This window comes from Ruditapes philippinarum, unplaced genomic scaffold, assembly GCF_026571515.1.
Source record: "Ruditapes philippinarum isolate M1 unplaced genomic scaffold, ASM2657151v2 ctg289_1_1_1_1, whole genome shotgun sequence".
In the NCBI taxonomy this organism is placed as follows: Eukaryota; Metazoa; Mollusca; class Bivalvia; order Venerida; family Veneridae; genus Ruditapes; species Ruditapes philippinarum.
This window is the reverse complement of record NW_026864381.1, coordinates 69858-93771: the sequence shown is the minus strand read 5'-3', so window position 1 is coordinate 93771 and position 23914 is coordinate 69858. Positions and strand designations below refer to the sequence as shown.

At 35.0% G+C, this 23914-nt stretch overlaps 1 protein-coding gene across 1 annotated transcript; it reads left to right on the top strand.

The window, feature by feature from the left end:
• The first annotated feature begins 118 nt into the window (after positions 1–118).
• LOC132725401 (cyclin-dependent kinase 12-like) lies at positions 119–21892 on the top strand. The gene is made up of 12 exons (XM_060710509.1): positions 119–905; positions 5630–6274; positions 6979–7083; positions 7519–7680; positions 13625–13761; positions 14602–14772; positions 15578–15767; positions 16222–16383; positions 17379–17573; positions 17906–18037; positions 18710–18816; positions 19886–21892. Exons 1-12 carry the CDS (start codon positions 220–222, stop codon positions 21379–21381), a joined length of 4188 nt encoding a protein of 1395 aa, XP_060566492.1. The 5' UTR covers positions 119–219; the 3' UTR covers positions 21382–21892.
• Positions 21893–23914: the final 2022 nt, after the last annotated feature.

The window sequence follows — 23914 nt, the reverse complement described above, 5'->3', positions numbered from 1 at the left end:
TCTGTTTGGATTTGAATTGAATATCATTATTTAATTGTGACTTGGATGTTTGTTGAATTCTATTGCTGGATACAGTGTTTTTTCTTGAAATATGTCCAATTAACTTTATGGCGACATCTAATGGAGGAAAAATTCTTTCAGGGAAAGGTAACTCGATTAAACTTGACTGTCATGTGGCATAGAAGTTATTAATTTTGTGCTTTTATTATTCGTGATAACATGCCAAGACAGAGAGATCATGCAGTATTTGACGAGTTTGATGCACGGGCATACTCACATCTGGTGCCTGGGCAAAATTCCCAGCCACAGCAAAGTCAGCAGTACAGTAGAAAGCATGAAAAGAGAAAGAAGTCTAAACACAAGTCTCATAAAAGATCTAGAGACAAAAGTGATAAAGAGCGAAGCAAAGGTAGAGCTTCTTCACAAAATCCTCCAGTTGAAGTGCTAGGACGTACAAGTATTGTGGATTATGAGGATGTTAGTTCGGAGTCTGCAGGGTCATTATCTGATGTATCAGGGACCCCAAGTAGTTCTATACCAGCTGGGACAAGTCGCATGGACTCTGCTCATGGTAAAAGAGACCAGTCACCAGCTTCTGCTATACGATCTTACATGAATGAAAGAAGCCATAGTAATTCACCTGTGATACGTGAATCTAGTCCACAACGAACTGAAAGAAATGCTAGAAAATCAAAGAAAAGACATAGGTCTCCGGAAATTATTAAAGAACCAGAGTTAAAAGCAAAAGCTTATGCAGAACCTCCTAAGGCATATGCAACTCCTAGGGCGTATGCAGAACCAATGTCAAAAAATGCATACAGGAATAATAGTCCAACAAGTGTAAAAAAGAGGCACAGGTCAAGATCTCCAACTAGTCCATACAGCAGAAAGAGAAGTCGAAGCAGGTAATAATCAGTATTTTCTATTCTTTTGATTAATGAATTAAGGCAATGTAGGTACTTACTTTACCCATTGCTGATGGCTGATTGCTGATTGATTGATGGGTTCAAATCTTGCCAGGGATGTTGAATTCTTTGAGATAAATCCAGCCGGTCTTGGAATTTAAGGCAGTCCGAGTCTTAATTTTGTCGGAATATGACATGTTTGAACAGACTAAAATTTTTGTTACTTTGTATGAGAAACTTGAAATTCAGCTTTAATTTCTATTTTTGTTGAAATTATCCATGGCAATAAGGAAAGACCATTTTTTGCTTTATATAAATTAATGCAGTACATACGTTACTTAAAAACTCACAAAAAAATTTATTGTTACTGATCAATATCCGGCTTTCACACAAATCCTGGAAATATCTTTATTTATGTTTTTAGTACAGAATAACCTTTCGTTATGATAATGAAGTGTGATATGGGGTACAAAATAACCTTGTACATGTATGTATTAACATGAAAAATACAGGTCTGCTTTTGTTTGTTTGTAACCCCAAATTAGCTGGAAAAAAACTTAATATACTTACCGTAAGTCTTTTGGACAGTGGGCTTCCATAGGAAACTACTTTCAATAACTGAATGATTATAAAAATTGTATTTATAATAAAAATGTTGTTAAAATTGATTGAAATGATATCAATTCTGAAAATTTGTATTTTTTTAATGTAATAAAAAACAAATTGCTAACAAAATTAATTAGTGAAAATCTAATATTTAATAGCTACAAAAACTAGTAATGTTATTAAAGTTTTTTGTTTGTTTGTTTTGGGTTTTACGTCACATCGACACAATATAGGTCGTATCGCGACGTTCCAGCTTTACTGGTGGATTATTTCCCGCAAGAACGGCACCTGAGTAGAACCACCGACGTTCTGTAAGCTAGCTGGATAGCTTCCTCACATGAAAGAATCCATAGTCCCAGTCGGGATTCGAACCCACAGCCGTGAGGGGCAAGTGATTTGAAGTCAACGACCTTAACCACACGGCCACGGACGCCCCATTATTTTAACTAATTGACTTTAAGTTGACAGAGAATGTAAACATCAGTAGAAGTTTTTGATGTCGACAGTTAAAAAACCTAATGTTAAAGTAAGCAGATTGAAACCATACTGTGGGACAAATATTACTTTTTGACCAGACAATAATTGAACATTTTTTACCAGGAAATTTCATTTTTTAAAATACGCCTGTTTGAAAAACAAGTCATATTGTAGTTCCCCCCCGGGCGGGTGGCGTCCAATTTTTTTTGGAGCATGACTGTCTCCTACACGTATGGAGGAATTTTAATGAAACTTCATAGAAACTGTCACCACTATGAGAGGCTGTGTGGCGTGCATGAACCAGGTCTCTAGGTCAGTGGTCAAGGTCACGCTTAGAGGTCATTGAAAAAGCTTGCCTGGGGCAAAACTTCTGCATGCATTGAGGGATTTCAATATTTTTTTTGCACAAATGTTTATCATTTTTGACGTGGAGTGTCACATGCTAAATTTAGGTCCCTGCGGTCAAGGGTCAAAGTATAGATAGAAATATGAAAATGTGTATTTGGACTATTTAGTCATCATTAATTAAAGATTGAAACACAAATAGTCACAGAGCTCCAGATAATTTTTTTGGACAAGGGGTTTTTACCCCTCAAAATCTAGAGTGAGGGGTAAAATGCAAATTCTGAAAAACTTACCATGTAAGGGGTAAAATCTGTCAAAAAAAGTATTATACATTTTTTATAAACAAATTAAACTTATAACTTTACAAATAAGATACTGATTCAATGTGAAACAATACAAAACATGCTCTGTAAAGTCAGACTTCCAGAGTATACTGGAACTCAAGTTTTAAGGATGCACAGCAAAGTTATTAGGGCTTCCATTTTCAAAATTTGGAAGCCAGACTTCAAAATCTCTGATATTGGAAGTCACATTTTATAGGTAAAGAAGGAAAAGTATTAGATTTTGGAGGTCTCAAGCCAAAATGAAGGAGTGAATGACTCCCAAACTTCCACTAGTGGAAGCCCTGAAATTATTTTATATTCTAGGAGTCATTATTTTCTTTCTTTATTTCTGTTGGCATGTACCTTATCATGTACTCCAGTTTGAATAATTATAGTTAAAATTAGAATTAAAGAAAATTAAACAAAATCCTTTCACGCTTAAATTTTGACATACAAGCATATTTTCATTTTGTTGTGCGTAACTTTGACGTACGGATTTTAAAAGTGATGCGTATTTTAGATTTTATCTATCTGGAGCTCTGTAGTCACAAATAGTCATTTACTCATTATTATGACTACTGGTGTTAAACATGTGATTTATATTAATATATGCATAAGGTCACTAAAGATGATGGTCAAGGCCACTAAAAATGATAAAATATAGATTTTTTCTAGAGCATATCTCTTACACATATGGAGGGATTCTAATGAAACTTCATACAAATGTTCATCATTATGAAAATTTGTATCCAGCTTTATTTGTCATCCAATGAAAAGGCTGTATTTCTTAAAAATTGTGTGTGTTAATATTCATAGAAGAACAAAGTCGATTCCATTCATAGTCCCCGTCTATTTTTCATAGTATTTCATAGAAGGGCGTAGTGACATAACCAAGTTAATTATTATGAGGCCACACTAAATATGTTAGTATTCATAGATCTGTAGCTGTTCTACAGACCTGTCGCTATCGATTATCGCTCCCGTCAAAGTTTCTAATTTCTGTAGAACAACACGGATGAACACTAACATATAATAAGAGTCATTAGCACGATCAGGGGTGCGGAATTACTATGCCCGACTTGCCCGACTCGGGACTTTTTGCCGGCGGACAAGTAGATTTTCACGTAGCGGTTGTCCGCGGGCAAGTGAATTTCTGAGCCAGAAAATTAAAGCAAAATGCCAAAATTCTTACATAAAATTGATAACGAACATTAATTTTTATCCCAATAATGTTTAATCCGTATTTAATATGCGTAAAATTAAATTATAAACTACCTCCCGCAGCATGAATAAATCGATGTAAATAAATGCTATTTTCCCCCGTATGAGGCCTCTCGCTATTCTTGGAATAGGTCGTATCGAGGCAACCAACCGGTGCTTTAGTAAATAATGCCCATTGTGAAGGTCGCGTTGTAAAGTTATTTTGGTACGAAATGGACAAATTTGTCGTTCGTTCTGGTGGTGCAAAGCTGCCTGAAACACCCAAAGAACCAGAAAAGCGTAAATCTAAAGCCCAAAGAGACAAGGAATATGACCGTAAACGCATGCGTGTGTTTAAAGATAGCTGGTTTTAACGATTTTTCTTGGCTAAGAAAGGAAGATCATTCGGACAAACTTTTTTTGTCATATTTGTAGAATGTACCCATGATTCTATTGACAATATGTTCACATACACAATAAAACAGTTCTGTTTAAATAATGTTTGCTTTCAACTCTTGTATAATTGTTCATTTATAACTGTACAAACATGGTAGTAGTTATGAAAATGTTTAGAAAAAATGTTTGTCTAATAAAGCCATTGAAATAAACCTGTTTTTCACTGTTTATTTGGGCAAGTCAACTTCAGCTGCGGACAAGTAGAAATTTCAGTCCAACTTGTCCGTGGGCAAGTGGAAAAAAATCAAATTTCCACACCCCTGATGATATAGGTGTCTGGGTCAAAGGTCAAGGTCACACTTAGAGATCATTGAAAAATGCTTGTCTGGAGCAAAACTTCTACATGCATAGAGGGATTTAAGTATAACTTGGCACAAATGTTAAATATTGTGAGGCGGAGTATTGCATGCAAAATTTAGGTCCCTGCGACCAAGGTCAAGGTCACACATAGGGGTCAAATTTCAAATAAAGATATGAAAATGTGTATTCGGACAATTCAGTCATCATTTATTGAGGGATTTAAACACAAATGGTCATTATCATAACTACTGGTGTGAAACATGTTATTTAGACTAATATATATTAAAGGTCAAGGTCACTGAAGATGGTAAAATATGGAAATATTGTCCAGAGCATATCTCCTCCAGGCATAGTAGGATTCTAATGAAACTTCATAGAAATTTCACCACTATGAAAAGCAGTGTCCTGGCATGAACCAGGTCTCTAGGTTAAAATAAAAGGTCACACTTGGAGGTCAATGAAATATGCTAGTTTGGAGCTGAAATTCTACATTCATTGGGATTTTAATGTAGCTTGGCACAAATGTTCACCATTGTGAGCTTAATTGCGCACATAATGCAGGTCCCTGCTACCAAAGTCAAAGTCACATAGAGAGGTCAAAGTTTGTGCATGGGGACCATTTAGTCATCATTTATTGATGGATTGTAACACCAATGAGAACTGTCATGACTACAAGCGTGACACATGTAATTTAGGTCAATATTTGCAAGGTCAAGGTCACTAGAGATGATGAAATATCTAGATATTTTTCTGAAAATTGCCCAGAGCATATCTCCCATAGTGCCCACATCTCTGTCAAAAGCTTTTGTGACGGGCGTATTTTGTGACAATGTTGACCTTGTTGACAAATGTGTTGTGTTTTTCAGAATGTTTGTAAACAACTTAATTTTTTTTTCATAATGGAGCTTGAATGTAATGCCTATTCAGTTTTTCTCTAGTATAGTACATACACGATTTTGAAATTTCCTGTTGAGAATAATTTGAAGTAAAAAAAACAACATGTTTTTCTATTTGCAGGTCTCGACTTAGAGTTAAAGGGGCACGTCGGTCAAGAAGTCGGAGTCCTCCAAATTGGTCTAGAAGGAGTAGATCGAGATCTCGCAGCCATTCCAGGCAGTTAAAGCGCAGACTTACACCTCCCGCTAGTCCAACTGCTAGATCATCACATCGTTCTTCTAGCAGTAAAGTAAAGTATGCGCCAACAAGTTTAGCATCAGAACTCAGTAAGCACAGAAAAGCCCGTGAAATGCGGGATTTACGTGATGCTCAAATAGCAGCTAACTTGAGAAAATCTGTTAGTGACCTGCCATTAGAAAGTAAAAAGGAAGTGAAAATTAAAAAAGAACGGACACCTGAACGTAAAAGTTTAGAACCATTACGTAAAGAGCCAGAATATTCCCGTAAAGAAAGACTGCAAGATGCTAGGGAAGCAAACATTGTTGTTAAAGTAGAAAATGTTCAGCATAATCATGGAACTATGTCTGAAAGTAGACAAATGGAGCCAGTGTATTCTCCCAAGAGACAGGCTCCTGAAAGAGTGCATGAAATGGATGTATTAGCAGGCAAAGTGGGAAGAATTGAGGAAAAGCCAAATTTTGCTCCACCAAAGGATTCTCCTGGCTATGAAAATGTTAGTGATATAGAGCCTAGTCCAGCTCAAAGGTATGTAAATGGTGGAAGTTTCTTAAAAACTCTTCTATATATATATATATCTCTTATAAAAGATTAGTTAGCTTACCGATCACCATGTGTCAAACATTAACATTTGTTATAAACAAAGGCCTCTTTAAAAATGCTCAAATAGCTCCAGTCTGCTGAACAAGATGGCAGCTAGAGCTAAAAATAGAAAAAAACTTTATAACTCATGTCATCTCATCCTCAATGGCAAGGTAGGTTCGAGTCCCGGTCAGGCTACATAATTTTTTTGCAACCTGTGACAATGGGGGACTGTGAATGAATATAGCTCAGGGTTTAATTTACATTGCTTTATAACTCTGTGAAATTCAAGGACGAATTTCAATATAGCAGGGGAGTATGTCACGGTTCAGAACTGCACTATTTATGGTAGGTGATGTGTAAGCGGCCGGATAGCTCAGTCAGTAGAGCCGTGGTACAGTATTTCGGGGGGTTCTGGGTTCGAGTCTCGGTTAGGCTTCACATTTTTCTCACCCTGTGACATTTAACCCATGGATAAACATGTATTAATATAATTTATTGCAATAACTGCTTTGTTACTGTTGTTAATCTTGCAATTCACATTGTTAAATATTTACCCCATAACTTGCACAATTTTAGTGAGAATTTTAATTTAACCCCACTTTATATTAAACATGTAACAGTATATATTCTTAATGTTGTATTTGCAGTGTTCAGCCCGCCCAGCACAAGGCCACTCCTCCACCTTCAACGAAACACAGAATTTCAGATCTACCCATGCCACCCACAGTAGATTATCCAAAATCCAAACCCAGGTAAAAATTTCCTCCCTCTTATTGTATCTATTTACCCTATTCAAACCTTGATACTGGATTTTTTTTGGTCCAGATTTATAGTATTACTTGTAATCCTTTAATTCATTCTGTCAGAATGCTTTTTCCAGAGAAATTTGTAGGCAGCCATTGCCAATTGTAGAATTACCATGTCTTGTTGTTGGGCTAAGTGCAAATTTTGATGACTGATATCCTCTTCAAATTTGTAAAATCGTATTTTCATTAAAGAATGCAGTTGTGTTTTAAAGCTTTTGACAATGTGTATGTCCATATATAAAAAGCTGAATGCTGTATAATTGTTGTTTAGTGGCTTGGGTCATATAAGGTTACACCTATATAATCTGTCAGAAATCTATAACCAGAAATATAAAAATCATATTTATATAAGTATACAACATTCATATTATATATTTACAGAGAGCAGAGACCGACTAGTCCCCAAAGACAGCGTAGGATTACTGACCTGCCCATGCCCCCTGTGATAGATGAACCTGATGTAGAACAAGATTATGAGAATTCTCCAGTTGACTTTAGAGATTCAGAATCGGAAAAGAAAGAAGGCAAACCGAAACGTCCTAAGTATGTTCTTACCCTATTTTTGGATTATTCGATAGAATTATGAAAAAATTTTATGCAAACAGGCATTTTCTTACTTAGAATCATATGGATTTGTGATTATTTATCCTTGAATAAAAGTACACTTCTTCACATAAAGACATTAATATACCCCTTTGGGAGTTACTAGGATTCTTCAATGCCTGTTCATTTAACAAACCATTTCCTGGTTTAATACTATATTATACCCCTTTTAAACATAAAAAATATGAAGTTTTCTCTTCATAACCTCTGAAGGTGTTAATTTGAAAGATCTAACTTGACTTAGGGTCATAAAGCACTCTCCAAGACCCATATCAAATACATGGATTTCACGTCAATTATTCCTCACTTTAAAACATTTATTTTCCATCTGCAAGGTTGAATAATTCCTGCATGACTTTTTAGCTCACCTGAGCTTGCTCAGGGTGAGCTTTTAGGATCGATGAATGTCCGTCGTCCGTCGTCCGTCCGGCCGTCCACAATTGCTTGTGAACACTCTAGCGGTCGCATTTTTGCCTCAATCATCATCAAACTTGGTCAGGATGCTTATCTAGTTGAAAGCTCGGATGAGTTCGAATATGGGTCATCTCAGATGAAAAACTAGGTCACAAGAGCTAAAAATAGAAAAACCTTGTGAACACTCTAGAGGTCACATTTTTGACCCAATCATCATCAAACTTGGTCAGGATGTTTGTCTAGGTGATAGCTCGGATGAGTTCGAACATGGGTCATCTCGGATGAAAAAGTAGGTCACAGGAGCTATAAATAGAAAAAACCTTGTGAAACACTCTAGTGGTCACATTTTTGAACCAATCATCATCAAACTTGGTCAGAATGCTTGTCTAGTCAATTGCTTGGATGAGTTCGAACATGGGTCATCTCTGATGAAAAACTAGGTCACAGGAGCTAAAAAATAGAAAAACCTTGTGACCACTCTAGTGGTCACATTTTGACCCAATCATCATCAAAACTTTGTCAGGATGCTTGTTTAGATAATAGCTCGGATGAGTTCGAATATGGGTCATCTCGGATGAAAAAGTAGGTCACCGGAGCTATAAATAGAAAAACCTTGTTAACACTCTAGGCGGTCACATTTTTTGCATCAATCATCATCAAACTTGGTCAGGATGCTTATCTAGTTGATAGCTTGGATGAGTTCGAACATGGGTCATCTCGGATGAAAAAGTAGGTCACCGGAGCTAAAAAATAGAAAAACCTTGTTAACACTTTAGCGGTCACATTTTTGCATCAATCATCATCAAACTTGATCAAGATGCTTGTCTAGGTAATAACTCCGATGAGTTCGAACATGGGTCATCTCGGGATGAAAAACTAGGTCACAGGAGCTAAAAATAGAAAAACCTTGTTAACACTCTAGTGGTCACAATTTTGACTCAATTGTCATCAAACTTGGTCAGGAAACTTGTCTAGGTCATTGCTGGGAATAAATCGAACATGGGACATCTCGGATGAAAAACTAGGTCACAGGGAGCTAAAAATAGAAAAAATCTTGTTAACACTCTAGTGGCTACTGTTGTGATCCAAATATTCCTGTTAATTGGTTTCTGAAAAGTTTGTTTTGATGATTTCTAAGTCAAGATCGAACATGGGTCATCTTGGATGAAAAACTAAGGTCACACCCGCCCAAATATGGAAAAACCTTGTTAACATTCTAGTGGTCACATTTTTCGACTCCATTATCATCAAACTTGGTCAGAATGCTTGTCTAGGTAATTGCTTGGATGAGTTCGAAATCGCATGTGAAACTAGGTCACCGGAGCTAAAAATAGAAAAATCTTGTTAACACTCTAGTTGCTACTGTTTTGATCCAAGTATCCTGGAAATTGGTCTGAAAGTTTTGTTTTGATGATTTCTAGGTCAAGTTTGAATATGTGTCACCTGGGTAAAAAACTAAGGTCGCACTTGCTCAAATATGGATAATCCTTGTTAACACTGTAGTGGTCACATTTTTGACTCACCTGTCATGAGACTTGGTCAGAATGCTTGTCTAGGTAATTGTTTGGATGAGTTTGATAATTCAGGTGAGCGATCTAGGGCCATCATGGCCCTCTTGTTTTTAGCTCACCTATCACAAAGTGACAGGGTGAGCTTTTGTGATCGCTTTTCGTCCGGCGTTCGTCTGTCGTCCGTAAACTTTTACTTTAAATGACATCGCCTCATAAACCACCAAGCCAATTTCACCCAAACTTCACAGGAATGTTCCTTTGGTGGTCACCTTTGAAAATTGTTCAAAGAATTTAATTCCATGCAGCAACCATGGCAACCAAAAGAAAAAAACTTTAAATATCTTCTTCTAAAAAACTCAAAGAGCTAGAGCTTAGATATTTAGCATGAAACATCTTCTAGTGAGTGTCTACCAAGTTTGTTCAAATAAAAGCCCTGGGGTCAATATTGGCCCCGCCCCAGAAGGTCATTGATTTTCCCTATATGCATATAGTAAAAACTTAAAAAAATCTTCTTTTAAAGAACCCAAAGAGCTAGAGCTAAGATATTTAGCATAAAACATCTTCTAATGGGTGTCTACCAATTTTGTTCAAATAAAAGCCCTGGGGTCTAAATTGGCCCGCCCCAGGGGGTCATTGATTTTCCCCTATATGCATATAGTTAAAACTTAAAAAACTTCTTTTAAAGAACCCAAAAGCTATTGCTAAGATATTTAGCATGAAAACATGTTTCTAATGGATGTCTAACTAAGTTTGTGTTCAAATAAAAGCCCTGGGGTCAAAAATTGGCCCTGCCCCAGGGGTCATTGATTTTCCTTATTTGTATATATACGTGTTAGTAAAAAAAAACTTTTAAAAATCTTCTTTAAAAAAAAAAAAACGGAAATAGCTAGCAGCTGAATATTAAGCATGAACATCTTCTAGTGGGTGTTTAGCAAGTTTGTTCAAATAAAAGCCCTGAGATAAAAATTGGCCCAGCCCCAGGGAGTCATTGATTTTCCTTATTTGTATATAGTAAAAACTATAAAAAATCTTCTTTTAAAGAACCCAAAGAGCTAGAGCTAAGATATTAAGCATGGACCATCTTCTAATGGGTGTCTACCAATTTTGTTCAAATAAAAGCCCTGGGGTCTAAATTGGCCCCGCCCCAGGGGGTCATTGATTTTCCCTATATGCATATAGTTAAAACTTAAAAAACTTCTTTTAAAGAACCCAAAAAGCTATTGCTAAGATATTTAGCATGAAACATGTTCTAATGGATGTCTACTAAGTTTGTTCAAATAAAAGCCCTGGGGTCAAAATTGGCCCTGCCCCAGGGGTCATTGATTTTCCTTATTTGTATATACGTGTAGTAAAAACTTTAAAAATCTTCTTTAAAAAAAAAAACGGAAATAGCTAGAGCTGAGATATTAAGCATGAACATCTTCTAGTGGGTGTTTAGCAAGTTTGTTCAAATAAAAGCCCTGAGATAAAAATTGGCCCAGCCCCAGGGAGTCATTGATTTTCCTTATTTGTATATAGTAAAAACTATAAAAAATCTTCTTTTAAAGAACCCAAATAGCTAGAGTTTAGATATTAAGCATGGACCATCTTCTAGTGGGTGTCTACCATGTTTGTTCCAATTAATTGATTTTCCTTATATACGAATAGCAAAAACTTAAAAAATCTTTTTTGAAAAAACTCAAATAGCTAAGGTATAGATACTAAGCATGAAACATCTTCTAGTGAGTGTCTACCAAGTTTGTTCAAATAAAAGCCCTGGGGTCAAAATTGGCCCGTCCCGGGGGTCATTCATTTTCCTTATATGTGTATAACAAAAAATTAAAAAATCTTCTTTGAAAAACCCAAATAGCTAGAGTTTAGATATAAAGCATGAAACATTTGCTAGTAAGTGTCTACAAAGATTGTTCAAATAAAAGCCCTGGGGTCAAAACTGGCCCTGCCCCAGGTGTGTCATTGTTTTTAACTATATGTGTAAAGAAAAAACTTGAAAAAATCTTCTTTTAAAAAACCCAACGAGCTAGACCTTAGATGTTTAGCATGAAACATCTTCTAATGGGTGTCTACCAAGTTTGTTCAAATAAAAGCCCTGGGGTTTAAACTGGCCCGCTCCGGGGGCCTATATACAGGTGAGCGACTTCAGGGCCATCATGGCCCTCTTGTTAGCTCACCTGAGCTTGCTCAGGGTGAGCTTTTAGGATCGATGAATGTCCGTCGTCCGTCCGGCCGTCCACAATTGCTTGTGAACACTCTAGCGGTCGCATTTTTGCCTCAATCATCATCAAACTTGGTCAGGATGCTTATCTAGTTGAAAGCTCGGATGAGTTCGAATATGGGTCATCTCAGATGAAAAACTAGGTCACAAGAGCTAAAAATAGAAAAACCTTGTGAACACTCTAGAGGTCACATTTTTGACCCAATCATCATCAAACTTGGTCAGGATGTTTGTCTAGGTGATAGCTCGGATGAGTTCGAACATGGGTCATCTCGGGATGAAAAAGTAGGTCACAGGAGCTATAAATAGAAAAACCTTGTGAACACTCTAGTGGTCACATTTTTGAACCAATCATCATCAAACTGGTCAGAATGCTTGTCTAGTCAATTGCTTGGATGAGTTCGAACATGGGTCATCTCTGATGAAAAACTAGGTCACAGGAGCTAAAAATAGAAAAACCTTGTGACCACTCTAGTGGTCACATTTTTGACCCAATCATCATCAAACTTTGTCAGGATGCTTGTTTAGATAATAGCTCGGATGAGTTCGAATATGGGTCATCTCGGATGAAAAAAAGTAGGTCACCGGAGCTATAAAATAGAAAAAACCTTGTTAACACTCTAGCGGTCACATTTTTGCATCAATCATCATCAAACTTGGTCAGGATGCTTATCTAGTTGATAGCTTGGATGAGTTCGAACATGGGTCATCTCGGATGAAAAAGTAGGTCACCGGAGCTAAAAATAGAAAAACCTTGTTAACCACTTTAGCGGTCACATTTTTGCATCAATCATCATCAAACTTGATCAAGATGCTTGTCTAGGTAATAACTCCGATGAGTTCGAACATGGGTCATCTCGGATGAAAAAACTAGGTCACAGGAGCTAAAAATAGAAAAACCTTGTTAACACTCTAGTGGGTCACAATTTTGACTCAATTGTCATCAAACTTGGTCAGGAAACTTGTCTAGGTCATTGCTGGGAATAAATCGAACATGGGACATCTCGGATGAAAAACTAGGTCACAGGAGCTAAAAATAGAAAAATCTTTGTTAACACTCTAGTGGCTACTGTTGTGATCCAAATATTCTGTTAATTGGTCTGAAAGTTTGTTTTGATGATTTCTAAGTCAAGATCGAACATGGGTCATCTTGGATGAAAAACTAGGTCACACCGCCCAAATATGGAAAAACCCTTGTTTAACATTCTAGTGGTCACATTTTTCGACTCCATTATCATCAAACTTGGTCAGAATGCTTGTCTAGGTAATTGCTTGGATGAGTTCGAAATCGCATGTGAAACTAGGTCACCGGAGCTAAAAATAGAAAAATCTTGTTAACACTCTAGTTGCTACTGTTTTGATCCAAGTATCCTGGAAATTGGTCTGAAAGTTTGTTTTGATGATTTCTAGGTCAAGTTTGAATATGTGTCACCTGGGTAAAAAACTAGGTCGCACTGCTCAAATATGGATAATCCTTGTTAACACTGTAGTGGTCACATTTTTGACTCACCTGTCATGAGACTTGGTCAGAATGCTTGTCTAGGTAATTGTTTGGATGAGTTTGATAATTCAGGTGAGCGATCTAGGGCCATCATGGCCCTCTTGTTTTATTACTTCGCACTTGGAACATTTTAAAATTCTGTCTATTTGACAGCTGTTGTTAATTACTACATATTGTACAAATCAAGTTTAACTAATTATGTTAAAAATATGGACTAAAAGTTTTAATTCCAATCAATAATTTCAGGTTATGTCAGCAGAGACGTCACAATGAAAGAATTAAAGGAGCATGGGGTGAACGCTGTGTTGACTTGTTTGACATAATAGAGATTATTGGAGAGGGAACATATGGTCAAGTGTATAAAGCTAAAGATAGTCTAACAGGTAATTATCCTAGAAATTAAATTAGATAGCAATGAAGGTATCACAGCTAGCAAGGCAAAACGGAGGGAAATTATTTCTCTCTTTTAGGCGAAAAATAGTGAGATTTATTTAATTTTACCCAGGAAATATGGTGCTATATCAGTCAAATATATTTCATATTTTTTAAAAATAAATATGAAATATAAATATGAAAGTGGGCGGAGTCAAAACTCATATTTATTTTCGCCGTTTTGTTTGAAAAATCTGATAAATACAAAACAACTTTTTCTTGAATTTTGTTTTGAAAACTATCCAGCATGATAGAAAATGGTCTAACTAAGAAAATTAATCCGAACACCAATATCTTTAATTCAGTAATTAACGCTGTACAGACATTTAAAGACTTGTTTACATGACGTCACAATGTAGCGCCAAACAGCGCGTGCTTACGCATAAATTACTGCGTGCTGTACAATTGCAGTTGGTAGCAAGCAAGGGGATTCGTTACCATTTTCTTTGATAATGGAATTAAATAAAAAGGTTATTTTTTCGTTTTTCGTGAAATATGGTATATATTTTCACTCAACATGATAAAATGCCACATATTTTCACTCGTACCGGCTCGTGAAAATATGTGGCATTTTATCATGTTTCGTGAAAATATATTCCATATTTCACGCAAACGAAAAAATATCCTCTTAATATTTCCACAGGACAGCGAGAAAATTGTTTTTTATTTGTCTCAATATCTTAAATTTTGAATAAAAATTAAATCCTATGTTGAATATAGATGATATATCAATAAAGCTATATTAAATGACATCCATACTATGTAAGACAAGCGATTTCTGTGTATTATAGGTGAGCTGGTTGCCCTGAAGAAAGTTCGGCTAGAGAACGAGAAAGAAGGTTTTCCTATAACAGCTGTGAGAGAGATCAAGATTCTGAGACAACTAAATCACACCAGTATTGTTAACTTGAAGGAGATTGTCACAGATAAACAAGAAGCTGTCGATTTTAGAAAAGACAAAGGTACGGTACATTTAACAATATTGGACACTTGTTGTAACAGTTGATATGCTGTCATCCAATAAAATATGAATATTAAAAGAAAGAACAATGGGATAGCAGTTTGGTATTAGTGTTGCTATAATTTTTCCAGTTAAGTCTGTATTTGAAAACCTACTGGATATGGGAGGCTTTCTTATCAAAATTATAAAAGTTACTTAATAAAATAACATTTAAAAAAAAAAACATGTGGATTCAATATATTTACTGTAATGTATTTCAATATAAATATAGCTGCCTAAATTGACTCACTTTTGGAGAATGATAGGTCTATGAAACTTGATTTCCTGAGTTTTAGTGTGGACCAAGGCACACTTTACTTTCTTGTAGTTTTTGATTGATGGTCAACATCATTTGTTCACAGCCATTTTAAATTGATTTTGTTAAAAAAATTGGCAGTAACTTGTGGAATAACAGTACTGGTTTGTATTCCAGAAACGTGATCCAATGATCTGCTTGCTGGTATAATATTGTTTATGTAAAAGCTGATTCAAAACTGATCTCTATGAATGCTTTACAAGTGCTTACCAGTTTTTCTGCATGTCAACACAATTTAACAAATTTAATAGGTGTATTATTAAGCTTTATTGTCATAGAAAAATACGTTTTGACCTGGGTTCACGGCTATTCTTACATCATACTGCTATTGCGTCAACAATTGGATTGCATCAGTATGAAGCCCAGGATATGGATTATATTCATGTAGATCTCATTGTTCTGTTATATATTATATTTATTCGCATAATAACTCGTGTTTTTCACATTTCAGGGGCATTTTACCTTGTATTTGAGTATATGGACCATGATTTAATGGGAATCTTAGAGTCTGGCATGGTAAACTTCTCAGAGATACATATAGCATCTTTCATGAAACAACTTCTACAGGGCCTCGAATATTGTCACACTAAAAATTTTCTTCACAGAGATATTAAGTGTTCAAATATACTCTTAAATAACAAGTAAGTTCATTTTGTGTTTCGATTTGTAATTTTGTTGTAAACTACAGTACTTTTTGTAAAGTCAATGTTTCTGTTTAAGTAGTAAGTAACCATTGCTAAAGCAGGTTAATAATACTTAAGCCTAAAAACGTTTTGAAAACTAATAGAAGGCCTTTAAAAGACATTTAAAAGTTAAATCTTACAATTGAGGCCTTAAATTAAATTTTTAACATATAACTTATGTCTGTCTAAATAATGATTGACCATAGCCATTAGGATAGAGCAGATGTCGATTAATTTATATGTCTATAGCAACAGTAATAAAGCCCATGACAATTTTACTACATGTCTCTTGACAGTTATAAAATCTTGATGAAATTTAGAAGCCTTTTGTTTTTCTTTATCCTTCAGACTTTTTAGGCAGTATACTGAAAAATTGTTGATCCTAATAAATTGTATTTGTTTGTTATTATAGGGGTCAGATAAAGTTAGGTGATTGGGGTTTAGCACGTTTGTATGATGCCGAGGACAAGGATAGATTGTACACAAATAAAGTGATAACACTTTGGTATAGACCTCCAGAACTTCTTCTTGGTGAGGAAAGATACGGCCCTTCAATAGATATATGGAGTATAGGGTAGGTGTTGACACTTACTTCAAACCTCTTTCTTTGTTTACTCTAAGTAGTACATTTGTTATGAATTGCTCACAAAACGTTATGGTTTTCAATCAAAACACACTTTGAGTTCTTTTGTTTTGGAAAGACAAGATGGCCTAGTGGTTAAGGTGTCTGCCTCTCAGTTCTGGAATCATGATATTTGTTACTTTGGTAACAGTCATGTTTCCTCATAAGATACCAGTACTTGTTTGATTCAGGACGTAGATTTGAGACAGGTTTAAATAAGCTCTAAATCAATCTGGGGGTAAACAATTCGACCCATGCAGTTAGTGCAGACCTTGATCAGTTGGCACTTCCATGCCGTCTGCTTCAGTTGGTACATATTTTGAAATTTTCCCAAAAATGATAAATGGTTTTGTCCATATTGAAAGATGGACCAGTAGATATAAGATATTTAATTGGACAGCGTTAAATATGTTTTTACTAAAACTGTCAGGCTAAGTAAGGGAAAACTAGTGATTCTAGATAGATACTTGAACCTTAAATAATTCATAGATATGTGAAATATATGAAATATTTCATAGATATGTAATAGGGGTCATTGCAAACCTGTCATAATATTAGTACAAGAGTAAACGTGATCTGAAACCCATTTTGGAGCCTCCAGGGCCAAGTGGTTCAGATCACTGACTTCAGATTACTTGCCCCTTATAGTTGTAAGTTTGAATCCCTTCCCTTTATTGAGCAAGCTATCTAGCTACCTTACCTTGGTGCAGATTAACTGTTTATGCACACCTGAGGTCTTTCTCTGTCATTGATAAACTAGAAAGCTTTCATATGACTTCAACAGATTCAGTGCTAAGATTTTACATTGAAATTGTTTCATTCTAAAAAATTAAGCAATATATTTACGAAATGAAACATTTATTGTTTCTATCAAAATACAGTATAGTCATGTTGTAAACATTTAAACTTATAAGTGCTTGTATCAAGTATTTCTTCCTTTGTTTCAGATGTATATTAGGAGAACTGTTCACTAGGAAACCAATATTTCAAGCACAGCAGGAGCTAGCCCAGTTAGAGTTGATCAGTAAGACGTGTGGTTCTCCATGCCCAGCTGTATGGCCAGATGTTATCAAGCTCCCACTGTTTCATACATTTAAACCTAAGAAATTGTACAGACGAAAACTCAGGGAAGAATTCTCATTGTAAGAGCTTCTTTGGCATTTAAGTTATATTTATAACAGAAAAAATAACCTTCTGGTAGCTTTTGTTGTGATTTTCTTTTGCTTCGAAAATTCTTTGATGAAATACCTTGTCTAAACACAAAGAAGCTTGTTATTTCAAAAAGCTGTTTATTTTTGCAATGTTCAAGTTGTTTTCATCCAATATTTTCATACTTGTAATCCAACTGGGCAACCATCCTATGTCACATAGGCTATGTGTAAATTTCTTCTAAACCTACAAATTTTAAAGGAAACAATCATGTTTCCAAAATGTTTAGAAAAACAAGCTCAGTTATGACATTATATTTTTACAGCCTACCAAAAATGGCTCTAGACTTAATGGACAACATGTTGGAGTTGGATCCTGCCAAGCGCTGCAGTGCAGAAGAGGCTCTGGTCTCACCTTGGCTAAAATATGTTGACCAGAAGATTGTCTCTCCACCAGAGTGAGTACTCATTTAGCTCAATAATATGTTAACTTAAATGGTTAAATGTTAACCCTTAACCTCCTGAATTTGTGTAATTCATTTGCCCTGCTTTGAATTTGGAACAGTCCATTCAAAGATTAAGGAATTTCAGTATCAAAATACAAAATTTTAGCTACCAACAATATAAAGCATAGTAAGTGTACAGATTGGCCTGGATCTATATTGGTGACAAAGGCTTATAACTTCAAATTCCAGTGGGAAGCTAGTCAGTTAGTAATTCTCATTTCATGTTTCTTTGAATATATTTAGTTCATACAAACTGAAACAATCTGGATGTGTAAGAGATTGATAACATGTTTATTAGAGGACAGAGATGAATATTGTGTTTCAAAATGGAAATCTGCCGGTTTAGATGGTTATATGTCCATTGTTGTATTTTTACTGGTAAATGTTTTCTAGGAGTTGATTGGTCCTCATAGCACACTTATGTGCAGTCTAGTCATGGTGTATACTGTCTTTGCTTGAATTTAGTATTTTAATATATTGAAATTTCTCACACCAAGTTTAGAGACTTGTAGAGACTTGTATATTTAGAACAGCACATGACAAGAGTTTCAGATGTACAATTTGTAGGACAATATAATATACTTGTTCTGTTCTATTAATACATGTATTTGTTTATATATTTAGTCTACCAAAGGATCAGGACTGTCATGAGATGTGGTGTAAGAATCGTAAAAAAATCTTGAAGGAGATGAAGAATAGAGGGGAGGACCCTAGCAAATTACCTGACCAGGGTAAGGTTTTACGTTATATGTAAGTTTGTAAACCTTTTCTTGTATATATTTATTAATTATGTAGATGTATTGATAGTCTAAAATCTTGCTTTAACACAAAGTACTCAGAAGTAAGATTTTTTAATAGCATAATGGTTGTTGTCCATCATCAACAAATTTTTTAATTAATTCACAAGAATTATCTTAAGATGGCCTTAAAAAGTTTGTATAAATAGTTATAGTCTTATACACAAGTTGATCATAAAATAAGACTTAGAAAGTGAAATATTAAAATGTTTCATCAGAAACTACTAGAAGTATGCACAGATACTTTTCCTGTAGCGCCAGCTTGTGGTTCTCTGCAAACTGTAGACAATTAACAATTAATGCCTTATGGGTCATATTATCCCTGTCCATGGCAGTCACATAGATTACATAAATTTGTATTGAAAACACAATATATAGATCTTGTCAGAAACTCCACTGCCCAGAGTTTAGATAATTGTGTACTCATTTAGCTCAGTAGTATGTGACTTAGATATTTGACATGTAGTATTACCTAATTGTGCTAATACAAGTTAGCATAAATCATGCCTGCATAAAATTGGCCCAACCCAAGGGATGATATTTATAAACTCAGTTGTAAGATATTTGGTGCATTAGTATCTTTAATAGACCTCTACCATTTCACTTGGTTGTCATTGAGACAGAGAGAAAAAAAATCATTTTAATAAGACCATGTGTTTGCTTTGTTTAAACAACTTCAGGAGCATCTATATATTTACTGGAAAATGTGCCTCTTAAGCTTACTAAGACTTAATTAATACTATTAATTGCTATTTGAATATACATGTATACAAATGTACAGACCAGGTGAATTTTTACTTGTGTTCTTGTTTGAGTTCAAGTAATATAGATTATCAACCATTCTTTTAGTGTTTGACCAGTCTTCAACCAGTTGTCATAAACTTTTATCTAATTGATTATTTAATGAATAGTTTGAAGGTATATGGATAATTGATCAATTTAATATGTTCACAAGAATTGTAATTCATATAAAATGTATATCTGTTGTTTTCATGTATTGCAGTAAAGCCAGGAAGTAGGGAGGGCAGTCGGGACCGAGGCCCATCAGTTCCACAAAAACCTGTACCTTCTAAAGATGTAACAGATAAAAATAAAAGAAATAATTTACCAAGCAGTCATAAAGATAAAGTATCTGGACCTGAATTAAGAGACAGAAATAATAAAATAGACAATGGAAGTGTTCCTTTACCATCTGGTGGTTCATTAAGTAGCATAGCAAGTCAGAAACCCAGTGCATCAGGTCATATATCAAAGTCTATGTCCATTAGTGCATTGCCAGGTCAGCTAGAACCGATAAAGCCTTTAAACGTCCCTAAGCCGCGTTCACCTACTCCCCCAGAAGATCCAACATTGCCAACAAGATACCTCGATATAACACAGTTCAAGGCACCTGAAGATTTGGAGGGAGATGATGAACATCATGCGGGTCCTGTTGCGAATCCAAATCCTGACATGAATCACCTGACTCATATGTTACAACAAGGCATGAGTATTGCCGAGGTTGCTAAAAGTATGAATATAAAACTAGATGAGCAAACAAATGAGCTACTCACTACCTTAAAACAACAGCTTGATTTAGCTACGGCATTGGCAAAGCAGTCTGCTGTGAATCAGGGTCCAGGTTCGGTACCTTCCGAGCAAGGGGAAGTCGGTAAAACCTACGATTATAGTAATGTAAACTACGCTGCAAATGAAAATAGTTCGGGTACAAACAATATGAATCCGGCATCTAGTGATAATAGTGGTGTCCAGATGGTCCTCAATCAAATGTTGACAAAACAACAGGGTTCGGTAATTGACTATCGTACTCAAGATCCTGCTTATTCACAGGCGCGGGATTCTGGTGATGGATATTATAACAATTCTCGTGATCCTTATTCTCAAGTAGACAATAGACCATTAGATACCTCGGGAGGTGACTTGTCTGATACTTCTCTAACGGATAAAAGTTTAGGGGCCGAAGGTTATAGCTTGTATAGAGGTGATTCACAAACTAGGTCAGATATACAAGCCCCTGTGACTTATGGTGAGTATAATCGGGATTCTAACATATCAAGTGGTGTGAATTCAGACATACATTCAACAGGATATAATAGATACAGTAACTCAGACTCTAGATCCGGAAGTGTTCAAAAACAGTATTCATATGGTTCTGATTACAGTGAAAATGAAGGTGCTCAAATAACTTCTCACAGAAACTCTAGTTCCTCTAGTTACACTGCTGGTGGTGGGGCAACTGGTCCAGCAAGTTTGCTAGGATCTCCCCCGTTTAGAAATACTGGAGAAAATCAATCTGGATCTAGTTCCTTGAGTAATCCTGGATTTGGAAGGCAACTGTCTGATGAAGGGAAATTCACTAGGGGCCATGGACCTTATGGTAACACCCCTCAAAGTTATAAAGGAGGGCAGCAATTTAATAGAAGTGCTCCCCGACCCCTGATGTCCTTTGACACGGGGAGGGGTCGAGGAGGAAGGGGTGGTTATAGAGAGAAATGGTAATTGGTTATATGTGTGGTGTGATAAAACTTTTGTTGAGCAGTTATCCAATCAAGGTGAATTATATATAAGTTGTCATAGTGATTAATTTAAGTGTCTTACAAGTGACATTGTAGAAAGTGCTGACATTTTTGATAAGGAATCAAGTTTAGAAGTTCATAATAAAGCCATAGTGACAAGGTTCAAGACAGAAGGATTTATACAGAGCAAAGTGTGATGTATATTAATACTGTTGAAGGAAGAAGTTTGGGGAAGAAGAAGAAAAAAGAAATACTTAATATTTTAGTTCACTTATAATTGTACAGCAGAAATTTTTCTGATATATTATATTGGAGTAATTGTATGTTGAATAAATGCATGTTGAATATGGTGTCGTTTGAGACAATAACTTTAGGAAACAGTTGTTATATGAATATTCCATTGCATCATAATGTGTCATTTCTGCTTGTAAGGTTAATTTTTTAAGACTGAATGACAGTAATAAATGTAAGATTTGTTTTCTTTGATGAGGCCCCCCCAAAAAAAGGAATTCTGTTTCAAGTCTACCTGTCCAACTTTTTTAGTTGCCATCCCTTGTCTTTTTATTAGCTTTTACAGCACAATGTATTCTTTATAATGAATATCAAGTTATGTGTAAAAAATGTATGATACATATAAAGAAGAAAAAATAACTACCTAACTTAACCATTTTGAGGAATGGAGAGGGGGACCTGAAACAGAATGATTGTTGTTGGGTTTTTTTTGGCCTGAAAAAAGTTGTGGCATCATATGAAATATAAGATTACTGCAGCTATGTCTAGATATAGTAATTATAATTGTCACACTCCAAAAGCAAGGAAGTATGTTGTAAATTGGTCAGTGTGAAAGTGTATATATAATGAATGTGTTTTGAGTGTTTGGTTTTAATATTTGAATTGCCTATATTTGCCCAGTGGTCAATGGACGGCGTGATCTATGCCATTAGTATAGAATCAGGCCAGCCTACTCCTACATGCTGTCTTATATGATACTGTTGTCTGTACAGCTCTGATATTTTAATAATGAAATCCTTAAACAAATATGATTGACATTTTTTTTTCAAAGCAGGACAATATTGTTACATACAATACATGTAGAAAATAATAGAGTGATGTTGAAAGGTTGTATTTATTATAATTAGTAATATTGTGGTCTTCCAGTTCTCTCTTTTATACAGAAACAAAATCACAGATGGGTTTATAATACATGATGGGGATAAATTCATTGTATCGCCAAACATTTTTCTTAAATATGAACTAGCTGAAATTAGGCTTCTCTGGATTATATGGGCGTAAAAAATTTAAATTGTATTTTGATGTTGTTATCCCTTAAATTTATGAGTGGACACATCCAAAATCAAGCCAGAAAAGTGATTAATATAAAATTGCAAGAACTTGTTTTGGAATCAAGCTTATATAAATATGTTGAAACTAAAGCATGACATGTCCACTACATACTTCATATAGCATGATTATGGTTAGAATAAAAAATATTACAGTGAAACTTTCCGTCATCAAAATAAGTAGGGATACTTCTTTCAGTTTCTGGTAAATTTAATTGATGTTTGGTAATTCTGGTTGTCAGACATGTTTTATTTTCCCAATATATAATTAGCACACAGCATTGATAATTTACGTACAATAATGTAGTATGATTTGATTTCCTGCTCTTAATTTATGACGGATCTTTGAAAACATTCCACATATAATAGGTTTCCTTTTTATATCTGGAGTATTGATTGTACATTGATATTATTTATCAGTTGAGCTAGGGAATGTTCGTGAGCCATATCAAACAGTTGTGGTCTTATTCCTCGGTACATTCTAAGATTTATTCTTTGGTAAAATCATTTTATTTAACGGTTTTAGCTACACTAAAGTAAAAGCATCATAGCAAACTACTGGTAATATTGGAATGAATTTAGATGGTTAGATATTTAAATTATGACATCATTTCATTGACATGTTTTGTACTTCCACAAAGTTCCATGGACACAGCTCATTTGTGTGTACATGTTATGTACAATGTATGTAAAATGTACTTGTATACATGTATTTGGATTGATTTTTAGCTTTTCATAACTGACTAAATGTTCAACATGCTTAAAAAGTATGTTGTAGTTTTTTTTATTGTGTGTATTCAACAAAACTGTGCTAGAAAAATATAATATTTTTGTAAAATGCATTTGTAAGATGAGAATATATGAAAATTGTGTGTAAGTGTGTGGCAGAGATTTGTTCACCATGTGATTTTGTTATTGTTTCTTTATATCATATGATGACTTATGTCTTATTATATGTAATGATTTGAATTCTATGCTAAAGCAGGTGATTTTAATTATGAAACATCCAGTTAACATTTCTTTGTTCATTTTTTTATTGCAATATTTTATTAGGTTTTCATGTTAATCTGTGACTTTATTGTGAAAAGTTTAGTTGTATTGTTTGTTCATTTTTCAACCCTATGAGAGTTTCTATTCTTTCAGTGTACAAATAAAAAAAAGTGTCGTTTTTTGCTA